This window comes from Helicoverpa zea, chromosome 2 (assembly GCF_022581195.2).
Source record: "Helicoverpa zea isolate HzStark_Cry1AcR chromosome 2, ilHelZeax1.1, whole genome shotgun sequence".
NCBI classification, from domain to species: domain Eukaryota; kingdom Metazoa; phylum Arthropoda; class Insecta; order Lepidoptera; family Noctuidae; genus Helicoverpa; species Helicoverpa zea.
This window is the reverse complement of record NC_061453.1, coordinates 13,481,601-13,498,620: the sequence shown is the minus strand read 5'-3', so window position 1 is coordinate 13,498,620 and position 17,020 is coordinate 13,481,601. Positions and strand designations below refer to the sequence as shown.

General features: G+C 34.1%; 1 protein-coding gene across 1 annotated transcript in view; it reads right to left on the bottom strand.

Moving 5' to 3' along the window:
• LOC124643338 (neuroligin-4, Y-linked-like) overlaps positions 1-17,020 on the bottom strand; it is a 74,133-nt gene that overhangs the window by 11,594 nt on the left and 45,519 nt on the right. The window contains exons 2-5 of the mRNA XM_047182288.1: positions 4,983-5,633; positions 3,663-3,880; positions 2,752-2,901; positions 48-248 (exon numbers count right to left, since the gene is read on the bottom strand). Of these exons, the coding sequence (XP_047038244.1) occupies positions 48-248; positions 2,752-2,901; positions 3,663-3,880; positions 4,983-5,557 (1,144 nt within the window). The 5' untranslated portion in view covers positions 5,558-5,633. The remainder of the gene's footprint in view (positions 1-47; positions 249-2,751; positions 2,902-3,662; positions 3,881-4,982; positions 5,634-17,020) is intronic.

Here is a 17,020-nt window from a genome sequence, read left to right as displayed (position 1 = left end):
AAGATCATTTTAATTAAAAACAAACATAAAACAAAAGCTAATCTCACCAGGCATAACGGTGGGTGATATCATGAGGAAATTGATGCAGGCGGCCCCAGACCCGTGCCCCATTAATGTTATGTTGGTTGGATCCCCTCCAAACAGGGCTATATTCTGTTGCACCCAATGTAAGGCCGCTATCTGATCCATCAGGCCATAGTTTGCTACCCTGGCTTTTAGATGCGGCGCTGGATTTGCGTTGAGAAAGCCTGTAAAAATTGGTGAGTTTAGAAAGGGGATTTTTGGACGTATCCTATGATAAATTGATAGGTACCTACTTTGTGATTCTGGGGAGTTTAAAATTATAGAAGCAGCAGAAAATCATGATAAAAGGTCCCGTCAAAAAATATATTTATGTTCCCGAATAAAAACGTTCATTCATCATAATTGATATCACATAAAAATCGCAACAACTCAAAAAAATTTCGCTGCGTTACAAAAATCATGTATCCAATTTAACAACAGCAAAAATGTTAAGCCTTTTTAATAAACAGAGCTCATCGGACCGTAACAAAACGCTGATTACAACGATTCGCTTTCACGAAGCGCCGGCACGCTAAATAGCTGCGAATAAAATATATTCCCAATATATTTTCACGTAGAACTATCCTCAAGGGATCGGTTTAATTCCAACAGCGGTACCATTGAAATGAATTGAAATGGAACGAAACACGACTGTATGTACAACATGACGAGAAAAAGTAACAAAATAAAATCTCGTTCATTACGCACGAATGTGCTTTGAAAACTTTTGCTTGGGATATTTGTGAAATGTGTAGTACGTATGGTTACACTGTGAGTCTCGGCACTGCTGAAAATGGAGAGTTCTGAGGTAGCATATTGTATTTTGGCATTCTTGTTAGGTACGTGTTTGATCATTTTCTGATCGCGTGTAGGTATAAACAATGTTCTTTTGAATTAATAATACTAAGCTACAGTTAGTAAACTAATTCCATACAAAAGAAATTCTTAAAGTATATTATTTTAAAAACAATTCGCCATTTTATTTTTCATGCCTAATCTGCTTCAAAGTCTGATCTACAGATTGATCTGACACTTTTGTTTATCTATCCTTAATTTGCTCCATTGATCTAGAACTGGAATGAAAATGCGCAATATCAGCTACATTCTGCACAATTTGTTAGTCAACTGAGATGAAATAGATTACGGAACGGTGCCTGAAGGCAACAGTCTGGCGCTTGCTTTCTATTTATGCAGGTCTGATTCTATTTTGTTTGTTTATTCAATTATACTTTGAAACAACTTGGTATAAACTAACAAGAATAATTCTTCTATCTCCACTAGATTTATAGAAATAAGCTTAAAGATGATTACCTATATAATCCACCTTACCATTAATTTTGTCAGTCCTGAGTTATATCATAATAAGACTGGGTTTTAATTAAGAGCACTTAAGCTGTCTCACAGACTATGATAACCTAAGTGTGACCACAAACGTAAAGGTTAAACCTAAAGTCAAGTGTCCAATTAATATTAGTCCCAAAACGCAATTAATGTAGGTACCAGTCTGACCTGTCTTTGCAGTGGCAGATCATAAAGACGTAATACAGTATGATCGATAACCACAGGGAACAATATTGTATCAGCCGCGTCCACCAATATTCATCTTTGTTTCTATACAATCGGAAGCTGATTGGCAATTGACACAGCTGTAACTGAATCAATGTTACTATAAATCCGAACATTTAAGCTGCAAATTGAATTCGTTCGACGATTTCTGAGTCAATAGTAAATGGTTGCTGAGGTGCATTGATTGATTTTGTTTTATCAAAGGAAATCGGAGAAATAATTATTCATTTATATTAATGTAACTCTGCCAGTCTCTTTGCTGTAAATTAATATTGACTTTGTCCCATTTTCACTGCCTATTCAAAGCGTTATTTTTATCTATAAGTAAAATAATTCAAACTCAAGAATAAACTGATTCGAATACTTATCTCTTTCACTGTTATGTCTCAAATTCTTAAAGATTAACTTAACCTTAGAAAACCCCTCGACAAAGTCCCAAAAATTGATGACATCAAAACAGCCAATAAACTGACCGAACTGTGTTCTAAGATGAATATGGAAATAATACTTGATTATATTTCAAGAATTCTACCAACTTCATTCGGGCTGTTGAACTTTCAAGTATTTTGCGAAATAAGACGTCGACTTTATGACGTTCGCTTAATTCACTTATTCAAATGAAGATGAATCTAAACTTTGCTTTGGACTCTTAAATTGTGTAGACTTGATTTGTTTAAGTGGTTTAAGATTTGATTGTCTTGTTTAATATTGCTTACGAAGATGCAAGTCTATCTAAAAGGTGAGTCTGCCTTTTATTGCATTTGTAAATTTTGCAGTCGTCATTTTATATTTTAGTCTTTTATCAGGAGTTGTTAATTTTACAAGCTATATTCAAGTTCGTTTTGAAGTTGGTAGTTGGTCCTTTTTTACAGTCTTACTTGTTTAGTATCTTCCATTGTTTTTATTATTTACCAGACAAATGTTATATATTTTATTTTTATATCTTCTTTAGGACCAATCTTTAGGAGATAAATACGCCCTATTGTTTGTTGTTATACTTTATGTATCGAAATTCTGGCAAGAATTAGGTATCAGCGTTAAATGTCAAGTAAATAAAAAAATATATAATTTTGGAACGTTTAAAAAAAAAGCTAAAGATTTAATAGGTAATCAAAAACTTACCAAGAACACCAAGTCTGAAGTTGAGGGTGACGACGATGAGGTCCGTATAGCTGGCAAGTACTGCACCATCGTATGGATGGCTGGAACTTGAGGAGTAGCTCTCACCATGGATATACACCATCACTGGGAGTGCTAGCTTCGTTTCGTCCACTGAAAGAAGATGATTTGTTACTTTGTGCTATAGATTGAATAAATTATTATAACTTGCAGATAGATATTTTTAATTGGATACAGGCTATAAAATTCTCCAATAGATTCGATCCAAAGGTCCATGGTTTGATATTCTATGAAACATAAAGATGTGGTAAGGATCGGAATCACCATTCATAATTGTATATGACTCATCGCGAATTTCTCAAAAATGTAAAATGTTTGTAAGATGTCAAGGAAAAGCAACTTCCTAAAGTTTTGACTGACAAAAATGTTTAGACAAGCAAATGGATATTCGTAATTGATTGCTTAAAATAAATATTGTTTCCAACAAAGGGCACGAGTCTATTCATTAAATTAATCATTTTGATAAAGAAACAGTAGTAACAGATGTTTGTGAAGGCTTAGATAAAGTCTGTTGTGACGTCACTACCTTTTGTATGGCAGCGTTGAAAGGGATAATCTAAAACTTTTATGGTGATGCTAGAGTTTGGCCCAGTTTGAAATTTTTGTTGTTTAGCTTATAGAGTTAGCGGTAGTTTATTAATATTAATGAATGGGTTATGAAGGGCTTTGTCTTCAGTAGCTAGATTGGTATCTTTTGTTTCGTTTCATTGTTGTGTGGCCTTAGTTTACGTCACGACTATTTAACCTAAATAAATGAATGCAGTAGGTATGATAGCTTTGTCTATCTAGCAATTGTGTTGAATTGATCACAATCAAATTTTCTATCAAATATAAAATTTTGAATAGGTACTTACTTTGCAACGGAGCGAAAATGTTTAAATATAGACAATCTTCACTTTGATTCTTAAGATAGGGAATCAGTCTTTTCAAATATTCTAGTCTGCCTTTAGGCATTTTCTCTAATATGGTCCTTTCGTCATCCATGTCGGGTATCTTCTGTGGGCATGCAGGACCTGGTCTGTCGGAGACGCGCACTCCGTCCCAAGGGGAAGGGGTTCGAGTTGGACTGAACCTAAAACAATAAGGAAATATTAAAACAAGAATTTGAAATTGAAGTTAAAGAAGATGAAGACATCAGTGTAACAAGGTAATTGGTATGAAATTGCTTTTACTCTTTCACGGTAATAAGGCTGAACCAATTGAGATAAAATTTTGTATAAAGGTATGCAAAATGTAAGAGAGATGAGTAACCTTGGATTGATTTAACATACAGAAAATATATACCCTGTATTAATAAAACGACTATTTGTAACATATCAATATCAATATAACGCGGATAAAAGAAGATTATAGGTAAGACCGCGAACACAGCTTGAGCAAAATAAGGCGGAACTCACCATATAAAAAACAAAGTAAGTACAATAAACGCCAACTTCGTCTTCAACAATATAAGGATGTGTCCAAAGTTTACGAAACAATTTGTAGGTATAATAAAAGTTATAGCAAGAAATTTTACATTGGCCGCTAAGAACATTACTTTTGAGCGGTTTTGTTCTTTTTTAGGAATTCTTATCGTATTTAATGCTATTTAGAAAGTTATACCAAAACCGGTAGCTATAGAAGAAAATGTTGTTGTACACGTTAAAAACACCGAAGTAACGGTTTAGTCATTAAAGTAACTATCTCCATTAAGTTCAGACTGTGCTAAAATATACAACGAACGCCGCAATTTTAAATCCAAATGGACTTTTTTTGCTCATGTTCTATAATTAAGACTACGTTCCTAGATTGTACAGAAAGTTTTGGTGTTAGCATTGATCTTTTATTGCAAAAGTATTTATAAGACCGAATTATTTTTAGATCATCGCCAATTTCGGCCTTAGGACATGGACTGGAGAATATAGGCTTAAAGGCCATTTTCCATCGATGCCTATAAGGTGGAAATTACTTAATCTATATCTAATTCTATCCGTTATTATTTTCCAAATTAATGAGATTAGGTTCGGCTTTAATTTTACTAAATGCAACATGAGTTTCAATTTACACAAAAAGCACTCAATTCCTTTGAACAATGTCAGTTCTTTTGTTCAAATTAGCACCTATACGTACTTAATCAAGCGTTCCTCAAAGCGAGCATAAATTTAAATACTAAAAAAGGTCTAAATATAGCTCACCTGTTGGATCCGACAGGCGGTGTAGCGTACGGTACGCCCAAAAAAACCTCAAGCGGACTTAGATATCTGTGTTCATCCATTGCCAGTACTATCCCCTGTAATTTTCCATACTTAGTCTGCACTATCTTACTACTTATCTTAAACTTAACATTAGATTTAGGGACTGGATTAGAAGGATTCAGATAGAACTTTTTATAGTCTTCGTAATTGCTATAAGCGTTATTCTCGTTATTGTAAAATTTTGTATTTAAATGTAGAAAATTTTCACTATTGTAGTAGGGGTTGGTATCGAAATTGACATCTGGGTGTGAGGGGTCGTGATCTTCATAATTGTCATCGGGAGCATCATTCTGCTTTGTGTTGAAGTATTTTACACCTTTTTCATTGAAATGTTTGTTCATATTTGTAGTGTTTGAATTAACAGTATCAGCTGAGAGGCATGTCACGACAAGGATGAAGTAGATATTGAAGAAGACTACTTGTTTTGGGTATCTGATGTGTGCACATAAAGCGACATGGTTGTACATGCTCGAATCACAGCGGCTAGTCCTGGATCTAATGCGTTTGTTTAACATATTTCGTCATGTTATCATGTTGTCGCGAAGAATTCACGATCAACTGTTTCTTGTTCTCCAATTATTGTATTGACATCTGAAACAAATAGAAGATATTATGAATACTAGTTGAATATAATCCAATAGTTCCACAGGATAACTATGAATAAATTCAGTTCAGGCAAGAACTTCAATGCCCGAAATAAAAGCGTAGATAAACTTGTTATACATTCTTTATCAAAGAGAATTAACTTAAACATTTATTCAAACCCAAAAGTAAAAGAACATTACCATTTTAAGACAATATTTTTTCACGTTATTTCTAAAATGCTAAATATAATATTTAAAGTTCCACAAACGACTGTAGCGTTTTATGAAAGTAATAAAGTTTTATTTTACTGCAGCGAGTTTTTTGGTCAAAATTTATTTTTATGGAGTTCTCTCATTGCCCACTTCGGCCTCTTTGCTTAAATGAAATAGCTGGTAACAATTTACTAGACTTTTTCGTGGTAAACGACTCAGATTTTCTTGTAACGCAATTTGTGATCTTAAATGACCCAAATAATTATAAAAGGTGGTAACACAGAAACTTTTCAAGTCAAAATGTAGCGATGTCGTGGATAAGTATCTTTTGTTTGTAGCAACCATATTAATTATCTACTCTGAGCCTATCGATCATCATCATCGTCATCATTTTCAGCCAAGTTTACAGCAAAACCATGATCTCTACTTCTGCCCATAGGCGGAACCCATTGATTTATAAAAGTACCATATAGTTGCGCCCAGCGCCAACTTCTATAAAAACGTTTATTACTAACCAAAACATATCCATTACAGTCATTTAGGTGTGCATTATAGGTAGCTACTATAATTAACGCAAACCACCACATTAGATTTAATTTACCAAATGCCACTAACAGATGCTATATCTATCTGTATCATCAACGACACCTAATTAATATTCATCGAAGTCCAATATTTTATCAGAATTCACCAAGTTCCCTTACATGACGAATTAAATAGGTGAATGCACAGGTACTCTTTGATTAAATATTTCCCATTGCTTTGCTGCACGTGAACTCCAATTTAGCAGATATTCGATACTGAACTCAATTTATTTGAAATCCGAACTTGGTTCCGATACTCAGATGATAGCCTCCCGGCCGGGCCTATCACCGGCCTTTTGTACGCCTACAATGTACGTGGGTATGCGGCTTAACCATGGAGAACAAAATGACTAATGGAGTCGCCATAAAATCACCTAAGATAGTAGTGAAATGCGAGTGTCCGGGGGCAAGGAACGTTACTGTCTTCGCCCTTATACACCTTCTTTAGACCCGACAATTTTTTGTTATACCAAAAATCGTTGATGGATGTCGTTCAAAGAACCCGAATACCTCGTTAGTTCACTCGTAATGGTTTGGTGATGGTTTTGGTATCAGTATGACCTAGAAGTAGGCGCCTAACCTACCTGCATTATAACATCTCCACTCATCTTTCCTTACTCCGTGGGCTGAACCGTTGGCAACTCATTAAATCGAGGTTTTGGCTTTTAACAAGGAAATATTATACTTCTTTAGGTAACGAGGTATTGTGGTATATATTTGGTTTTATAATCATGAAAGGTTGCAAAGGGCGCATTCATACATTGTTCTATATTTGCAGTTAATATTTTGATAGTAAGTATTTCATTTTTTAAAAAGGCTGTAACATAAGTAGGAAAGAAGAAGTATTTTGAATCATTAGTGTAGGAAATTGGTCCTTCCAGGCGCAAACCCAAGAATCCATTATTTCTCAAACTTTTATAGATTTTCACTAAAATTGAACTATCAGTAAATCTCATTACTACTGAAAATTTTAAACTGAAATATTTACGTACCGTTCAGGGTTTTACAAAAATTAAGTTCCGAAGGTTCATTAGTGATGAATATTAATTAAGTCTGATTACAGGCCTCGTGATTTTAATATGCACTTAAAAGTTATAAAATCCATTAAAATGTTGTGGTTATAATATTTACAAAGGACCTTTTAATTTGGTTGGTTTATGTTGTTATTTTGTGTTAATGAATACCAATATTGATAAAGTTGTGTTTTGTCAAGTTGCGTTTTATCGCTTCCATTTGCATTGTACTGTTAAAAGGGGATTATCGTTAATTATTTTTTTAACCGTTTTCTTTTGTCATCGTTACTATTCATTTTGATTGGTTAATTTTCACTATTACTGTTGATTTCTGACGATAAACCAATGACATGCTTTAATCTTATATCCTATTTAATGTTCTAAAAAATACTCGTAATATTTAAAATATTAAAATTAAGTCTATTCATTTTGTGACGCAACGCAAGCTTGCAGACATTGTATCAACTTATTTTTAACTTTACAGCAAATAAAATACGGTTGCTATTGTCTTGCATTTTGAGCCATGGTGCGTTTAGCTTTTCCGGGTTCCGTACGACCTCTTAGAAGCACGTTTTGTAATAAGTTTAGAACTTCCCTATTGACTCACTGTGGTTCCTACGGGACCCTATTGTTTTGTTGTTGTAACCGCAAACTAAGTTCTTGTTTAACTAAATATTCTATCGAGGGTTCTTAGAAATATTAATGTTAATTAAACTAGCTGTTACTACTCTGAACAACCATGCACGAAATAATTGTTTCACGTGAATGTACATTAAGTAAAATCCAGCTATTTAAATATAACATACGAGCTGCCACAACTTTTCTTCGTACATAGATATGGGTCGAGTAAATAGGTTTCTACACTCGTGGGCGTCTCATGCATAATTATGATTCCATTACGGGGCGCTCTTGTTCATCTCAAGATCGATACTGAAGTATACTCTGTTATATTTGACCTTTTAGAAAAGACGGAAAAACGTATTTTTAGGTAATGTTCAAATTTTTACAAGTTACAAGATCTCGTGGCCAAGTAACTGCCGTATAGGATGAATGGTTAAGCAACGGTTAAGGATGTTACGCGTAAGTTCGGAAGTGCTCAGTAGTGGTCGACTCACCGAGTCATACAAAGATATCGTATATGTTCATTTCTTTTCATGAGAAATCTTTAAATGACTATTCCCGCTGAGGGTTAGCAGCGTGAGGGAGTGTCAGACTCTTACTGACTTAAACCCACCATGTTCCTTTTTAAGCCTTTTATGTACCAGGGCCGCGGTAACTCTTTCGGACAATCCCATAGTCCCGGCAAGGTTTTGGGTTTAAACACACACACACACACACATCATGCAGATAAAAAAACATACACCCACAAACGCACACAGTCCTACAAAACACACTCAAATACATATTTATGTGTTTCACCTAAATATTTCTTGTACGTTCAAACTTCACCCCACCGATAGGCATATGAATGTTTTTCCACGGAACAATTCCCAGGATATATTCGCATAAATCACATAGTTTTTGAGTTATGAACAGACACATATGTATTTTGTTGTATGGAATGTTCGGAAGTGGGCGCCGTATATTATTATTTAGGTTAAATTGTTAATGCTGTGGTATTGAGAAGTTTAACTTTGTATAGTGATAAAATGATATAAGTTTGTACATAAGACCTCGATGGCGCAATAGTCACCATGCCGGACTGTCGAACCTGAGGTCCCGGGTTCGATTCTCGGTTCGGTCGATATTTGTGTGATGAGCATGCTTGTTGGTCGTGGTCTGGGTGTTATAATATGTATTTATAATTTATAAATATGTATATATGTAGTTATATGTAGTTTATCAGCTGTGTTAGCACCCATAACACAAGTTAATTAATAACTTACCGTGGGGCTAACCGACCGTGTGTGAAAAATGTCCCGGCATTATTATATTAAAAAAAAAAAGTTTTTGTTTATTTCGATTTTGTGAAATCTATTTTAATATTACGATACTGAAGAGTTCGATGTTTGTTTGAACGTGCTGATTTCAGAAACTACTACACCGACAACAAAAAAAAATCTATGTTAGATAGTCCATTTACGAGAAAGGCTTTATTAATAGTGTAGAATGAGTCTTGTAGTTTATCCGATCCAGAACAAAATTTGTAACAGAGAATCCCTTTTTTTGTACAAAACAACAAAAATATCCCCTTCAATGACAAAACCTACATAAAAAAATCAAAGCATGTTTATTAAGTGAAACAATTGGTCATTTCCCGTTTCGTCCCACAAAACAGCTACCTAGAACCGGGTATAATAATTCAAAGTAATATATATGCTGACGAGGAAAAAGAATGGACGAAAATCCTTCCCTACCATTTACCCTTACCATTGAACAGTACAAAGAATCTATTTCCAAAAACAGGCGATTACAATGCCGCTTTTGTTTACAGAAGACGTATAGAGCGAAAAGGAAAACGCTCAATGGACACCGTTAAATCGGATTGGTCCTTTCGATCGCAAACTTGACCGTAGCGAGAGCCTTATAGTAGATGCTTAAGTAAAGCTATGAATTCGATCGTAGCATATCTTTCTGCTGAAATACTAGCATTCTATTTTAAGGTATTAGCCCTGTTTTATTTGTTGGTATTACCATTTTAATGGTATCATCAATCTGGATAACTTTTAGATAGAACTGAAATGTTCTAGGCGAGAAAGTAGGTACTTTGCTTAATGCTCGGTTGGATGCTTGATAACAGCGGTAACTGAATGATAATGAATTTTGATAGCAATGAAGAACGTCATCTGAATATAAACGGCTGGTGAACGCATATAAATGATAATGGCAGATCTCGTACCGTTTCTGGATGCCTGGTACTTTCATAGACTTAATATAATGGAGGAGTGTATAACTCTTGTTTTTAATATTAATATTTTAATATCAATCTATAGATACCACAAAAAGCTTGGTTACATTTGATGGAATGTTCAAATAATTTATAAGTCATTGATTGTTAAGAGATATCTATTAGTACATTGTCGCGTTTACAAGCCAAAAAAGCACAAAATAAAATGAGAAGTTTATAGAAATCCCCTCAAAATTAGACAAAACAATTCAAACTAATTATACCTACAAACAGCGTCCTTCCAAAATTAAGTTGTCCCTTAATCACATTAACATAATGAACATAATGTTTTAGGGGACAACATTTCCAGTGAAGCTAAATCCACTAAACAAATGTTTGGTCTAGATCTAATCTAAAGCTGAGCAAATAGCCTTAGGTTATACCGTCAAATAACATACGTGGTTAACGTGTAATACTCCGGTTGAAATTAACCGAGATTAGGCCGTATCAGCCTGTTTGCCTAATAAACTCATTTGATTAGGACTCAAAGCACCAGAAATTATGTTTGGTAAAGGTATTAGGACCAATTTGCCGATATTGTGGATTTTATTTTTTATGGATGCTTAATTATTAAAATAGGTAACAGGATTTTTTTCGCAATTTTTTTTTTGTATTTTTTGTAATTTATGTTGTTTAATGAAATAAAAAGATTTTTCCTTGCCATTTAAAAATGTAACATCTTAATTCTGCAAAAGACAAATCAATTATAAAATTATACAAGACAAGAACGATTAATCTCAATTTAAAATCTAATTATAACAAGCGAAAAATATTCACAGCATCACACAAAACGTTTTCAAATAAAAGTCAACGTTCTCACTTTAAAATTCCCCCGACAATGGTCACAAAAGCCTTCCTTTTCATTGTCACAGTGACTTATTAAGTTGCCTTCGGATTGCTCCAATTTATGGAAAGGCAAAACTTTATGATCTACATAAAAAACATTCCATTAGTGTCAACCGAGTAGGAGGGCTATGTCAAATTAGCGTCGACCCTTCGTCGCCGTCTATTTTTGAAGAATTTTATGGACTTAAAGTTACGATGGAAAATATCAATTTTGGGAGCTGATCATGCATATGAAACGGTCGAGTTTTTGGGCGATTTGAGTTTTATAGGTTAACTCTTTTTAGTGAGAGATGCTACTCAAAAACAAACCTATGTATTTGGATAAGGCCCAAAAAATCGTCTAAGAAACTGGATGCTTTACTACCAAGCTGGTGAACTTGTTTGAAAGATCAGGAAGTGTAGAAATGAGATGGGAAGGTCTTTGCCCACCAAAGGGACAGTGTAAGCTAAGAAAAAAATAACCGAGAACGCACGAAGAATTCGAATGTCGTATTTAATCTTTAACCCTATCTCCTCCCAAAAATATATTACTCTTAATCCAAATCCTTATCCGTCCTCAATATACTTAATATTCTAACAAGAACACGAAAGCTGACGTAGCATTTAACATATAAATAGGACGAAAGCATATAAAATGTACTTCACACATCCCAATCAGATGTGATCAAAATGCTAAAGAAAGCATTCCTGTCACGCGACTCGACCCCTCAGGACGCGGGGCGAATTCCATTTGAAAAATGTCAATTCAAATCGAGCCCTAGTAAATACAAATAGAGCTTGAAATTGAATGTACCCTCAACGTCCAGGATGTTAAAACGATGTCAAAGGTACAGAAATTGAAGATGAGCATGTTGAAATCGTCCCCTCGAGGGTTTTTCGTCAGACTTTGCATAATTATTAAACTTGATTTAGCGGATTGAGTGCTTAGGTTGAAATTAGGGTATCGTTACTGTCAGGCAAATTGTATGGATTACAAGTGCTTATAGTAATTACGGGAATAAGAGGACTCGAAGGTTTTGGAACTCGATCTTTTCTGTTTAGCCACCAAATTATTGTGGTAATCTTAACCATTGCTTTGGATGGTCCATTTGGCTGTTTTTTTTTTCAAAAGTTTGTGTTGGTTTTCCTCAACTTTATCGAATTATTTTATAAATATTTTGAATTATTTAAAAATGATTGATGAACATTTAGACCTAGTATACCACCATTCATCATTTGTATCAGATATTTATTGCAGAAATAGCGCAATTGATCCTCATGCCAACTCAGCATATGCCAGCGTTTTCAAACACTACATTTCAGTTGTATCATGGATGCGTTTGCAAACCTACGTTCTACATGAATAAACATTCAATTCTGTAACTGTCTGCAGTACTGGAAATATGATATTCGAAGCAGGAATTAATTCGGAGAGGCCTATGGGCCTGTGTCCATCGGTAGCTTCATACCGTAGACTGGCAATGATGATGAGGACTTTAAAGCTCGTCAAAATTTTGATATCTCCTTTACTATTAACTTAACAAAATCAAACATTTTCACTTCTTACAAATCTGCAGTTTAGCGGAGCAATTTAGCGAGCATTCCGGTCGCGTATAGCAATCCCGATGGATTCTGAATAAGTTATGCTGGCTTCGACGTTTAGGGACCTAACCTAACCTGTTGGTGGTTTGAAAGTTTTATGCGTAGTTTATAGTGCAGGTTTTGCCACATCATTTAGTTGAGTAGACATAACATGTAAAATAGGGGGGGAATTATTAAAGATGTTTTATGACGATTCCTATCGAAGGTTTAAGTCCCCAGTGTATCTTTTCCAAGCGACATGTTTGTCCGTCCTCGATATATAATACATTCATGATAGAGCAGTTACAACACAGGTAAAATGGAAAATCCTAGATTTTAAAAACTTTGAAATCCTTCCCTGTATGACAGTCTGCGCCCTGACAAAACAATTAAAATAGGCTGATCATGATCAGTTATATTAAATAGTATATGAGTTACAGTATAATATCGTCAAGTAAATGGTAGCCATTTTTAACTTTATTAACCAGGCGTGCTCTATCAATAGCATTTTTCATGACATTCTTTAGAATATGCAGGGGTAATTCTAAATACTTTAGATTGAACGTGTCAGCGGCTGATGAAATATTATGAATTTAAAGAAGTACGTGCCTTTTTTTAAGTCATGCTTTTTCGAATTGGGTACGAATTTGTTAATTATTTTAACTTCGTATATTCTTTATTATATTTGATGGTCTGCAGATATAAAAGTTTCTATACTTGTCAAATCTATATCATATTTACCATCAAGATTTTAATGTCTATTTCATGCATTTATTTGCTCCACCGAAGTCACAATCGATTAATCTATTCATATAAAATGTTGTCATTTTCATACCGCAATCGTTTCGTATAATGCTTTTATTTCAACAATCGGATTACGCATAAATAAATAATTTTGCAAACATGCAAAATATTTCAAAAAGTTCTTGGATTATATTGTTTGTTAATATTATAAAACCATTAACTAATTTATTCCATGTTTAACCCAATGTATTTAACCCATTAAATATTACATACAAATAATGAGTGAATGAGTTTTTCCAAGAACATCCGAATAATAATGTTAATTCAATAACAAGGATTTTTTTTTTATATAAATGGTTTATGTAGTGAAAGCAAACAATTAACATTCATATATGAAAATATTCAATTTAATACATTATTCTCGCTTGCAAAGTAGTTATTAAATGCATCGCTTGTTTCCGATTTATTGCCCGAATCCCGAAAGGTTTACGTTGAAAAAATAAGTTCGTAAAAGCTGAAATTATGTCACAAAAACCAATGTCAGAACTTTGACGCTAATCTATAAGCATGAAAAGTGACGCCTTCTAAATTTCAGGATATTGGAAAAGATGAAAAGAAAAATATGTATATTTGAAACCCAGTGTAACAGAATTATATTTCAGCGGTATATTTTAAAAAAAGTACAAAAGCTTTTTGACGATTTTTTTCTATGAAACAAAAACTTACCAGCCATCCCTACTAATATTATAAATGCGAAAGTAACTATGCCTGTCTGTCTGTCTGTTACGCTTTCACGTCTAAACCACTGAACTAATTTTAATAAAATTTTGTACAGAGATACATAGACACGCGCACGTGGAAGCTAGTAATCACATAATATTGTCAACAAGCATTGAATTTTTTTTTGTGTCACCAAAACATAAATTCAATATTTTCCGCGATAAATAAAAGATGTTTCATCCCATCTCTAAAATATGACGCTCCATTACTTTAATTCGTCTTGAACAAATTGTAACTCAATCGGAAGCTTCCAGTTATTTGTAATTAAGAAGGAAATACGATACGAAATTTATTAATTGTGGCCCAAGTTTGGTCGATAGCCAACATTTTATATTGGGTTCAAGCCAAGGGGTACAATCATTGCTTCCGCCATTATTGTACGTGTGGCTTATTATTGCACTGTGGTTTGTATTTTGATTGTTATTTAACCTTTAGAAAGTATATACTACTAGCTTCTGAACGCGGTTTCAACCGCATCCCAAGATAACTGTTTCCCGTAGGCCTATGGTGACAAAAACTATCTTGTCTTTCTCCCTCGTCTAAGCTACTTCTACTAACCCTCTACTTTTTAGCTTAAACAGTTCAGCCATTTTTGTTGTGTGTAACTAACATGACTTTCATTATATATTTTATTTTAAGTTGATCTATCATCCTATTGCTGAGGTAAGGTCTCAGCTATCTTGATAGCAGCGGTTATCACAAACTCTGCGTTAGAAGCTGTCAGGTGGATTTGAAAGAAAATACTCTAACACGAGAGCTTGTAAGGTATACCAGCTGCAGTTCGCAAAATAAATATCTGAAGAACTGCTTTGAACAAAGCAAAGTTCGCACTTAATAAGTTTTCATCAATGATTGTTGTCTGTGTCTAAAGTACACAACATAATGTCTTTTCAAGAATTCACTTTAATATACCCAGGTTTGTACTTAATAATTCGCAGGTACCTGCGGTGTAGACACCCGAAGCCACCTAATTTGCGATTTCACATCACTTATTCGTAAAGGTTCCAAGTTGAATGTCTTACAAATTAGAACCCTTAGAAAACTGAGAGCTTCCAAATACAATTCACTCAAATGCTATACGTACCAATCTAAACCACGTTTTCAGAATCCCAATGCAGTACTAGGTACATCTTCAAAGGAACGTTTCTGTAAACAAATCTGGTGAACCAGTAATCCTTGGATTTCTTATTTCAAAATTTCACCTCTTGAGGTCTCGATGAGTCTGTCTGTACTTGAGGGAGCATAAATCAATATTGCGCAGTAAACATCCAAGTGGGAATAAATAAATGTAATTTCTAGAGGTACCGGTGTTTGTGCTTCAAAAGTCCTGGCGTAGGCAAACGCTTTTGATTCGGTTACGTTCCTGCAAAATGTTTTAGCGGTGAAGTAAATAAGTCCTGTTGATGTTTGTTTTATACTGGTTTTATGGTTGTTAATTTTTTGTTCGAAATTAGCTCTTGAAGAGTTGAAATAGGGTTGGTTTTGAATTGATAGGAATTTTGACTACCTTGATGTGCTAACAAGGAATACGGTTTAGGGATGTCCAATTATACTAACTAGGTAAATTGTGAGAAATACTGTTTTGAAGAATATTACTAACAATAATGCTTGCTGAAGGAACATTTTGTAAGAATCAAAAGTCTTTCCGTAGCAACACTTATTTGTATGAAGCCAGAATATGTGAACAAGGAAAAGCAGCAATATTAATAACACTCCAAATAGCACTATACCATCCAAGAACCAGCAAATTAGCAAAAGTAGCTTACACAATAAAATAACTAATTAAATTACGTAAACCGAGAGCAAACTAAGAAAACTGTATAAAATATAATAATAGCGCACATTCGCAATTTCAGAGCCACATTACTTGCACCACATGGCTCCAAATACTCTAGGAACGCACTTACAGTAATTAATGGATGTCGAGAACTTTCTAGAAAATTCTAAGAATTTCGTAGAGCAACTGGCGCAAAGTAGCTTATGTAATACTTTGATTAATACGAAACTCGTGGTAATCAATCTGAAAATTCCTCACTCCCAAGTTGTATGCGTTTAATGAATACTCAATAAGTATAAAAAAGTTACAGCTAAATAAAACTCGCTCCAGTTTTTTTGACTACGTTGGAATCCATTTGCAGCCTAGCAGAGTACGCGAATTTCGGAATTTTATACAAAGGCCTTGCCAATTAAGCCCTGTATCACAATTGCTGGGAAATATCGATGTACTAAGGGATTTGAGATAGGTTGTCAGATTTTTGGGCTCTTGTTTGTAAAGGTAAGATATCATAGATAGTTTGTTGGTTTACCGAGGTTTGACACTCATTTATTCTAGATATCAATATCTAGGAATTCAGTTCAATGCCAGTATGTAGTGATAAGAAACAATTTTATTGTTTTATTTACTTACATTAAAGTATCTCTAGAAAACATTCAACATTGAGCAGTAATACATTAAAAAAATTTGAAATATTGTATAACTTTGCTTAGTTTTGTGACAATATGAGATGTGCTGATCTGCTACAGAAAAAAAATGTTTTTCGAAGTTTTACTTTTTCACTTATCCTAAAGAAATAGCTTCAAGGTAGCCACTACCGAGATGTATTTTTAGTCTATCATGAAAACATCTATTTTTATACTACCCTTCCATGTAAATTGTTTCGGCGGCTTACCGCGCCCTTTTGCTTATTTTTGCATTTCTATTTTTAGAAAATACATTTAGTTTACTTGGCAAGTCAATCGGTTTATTCAAGTCACGAGATTTTTAAAG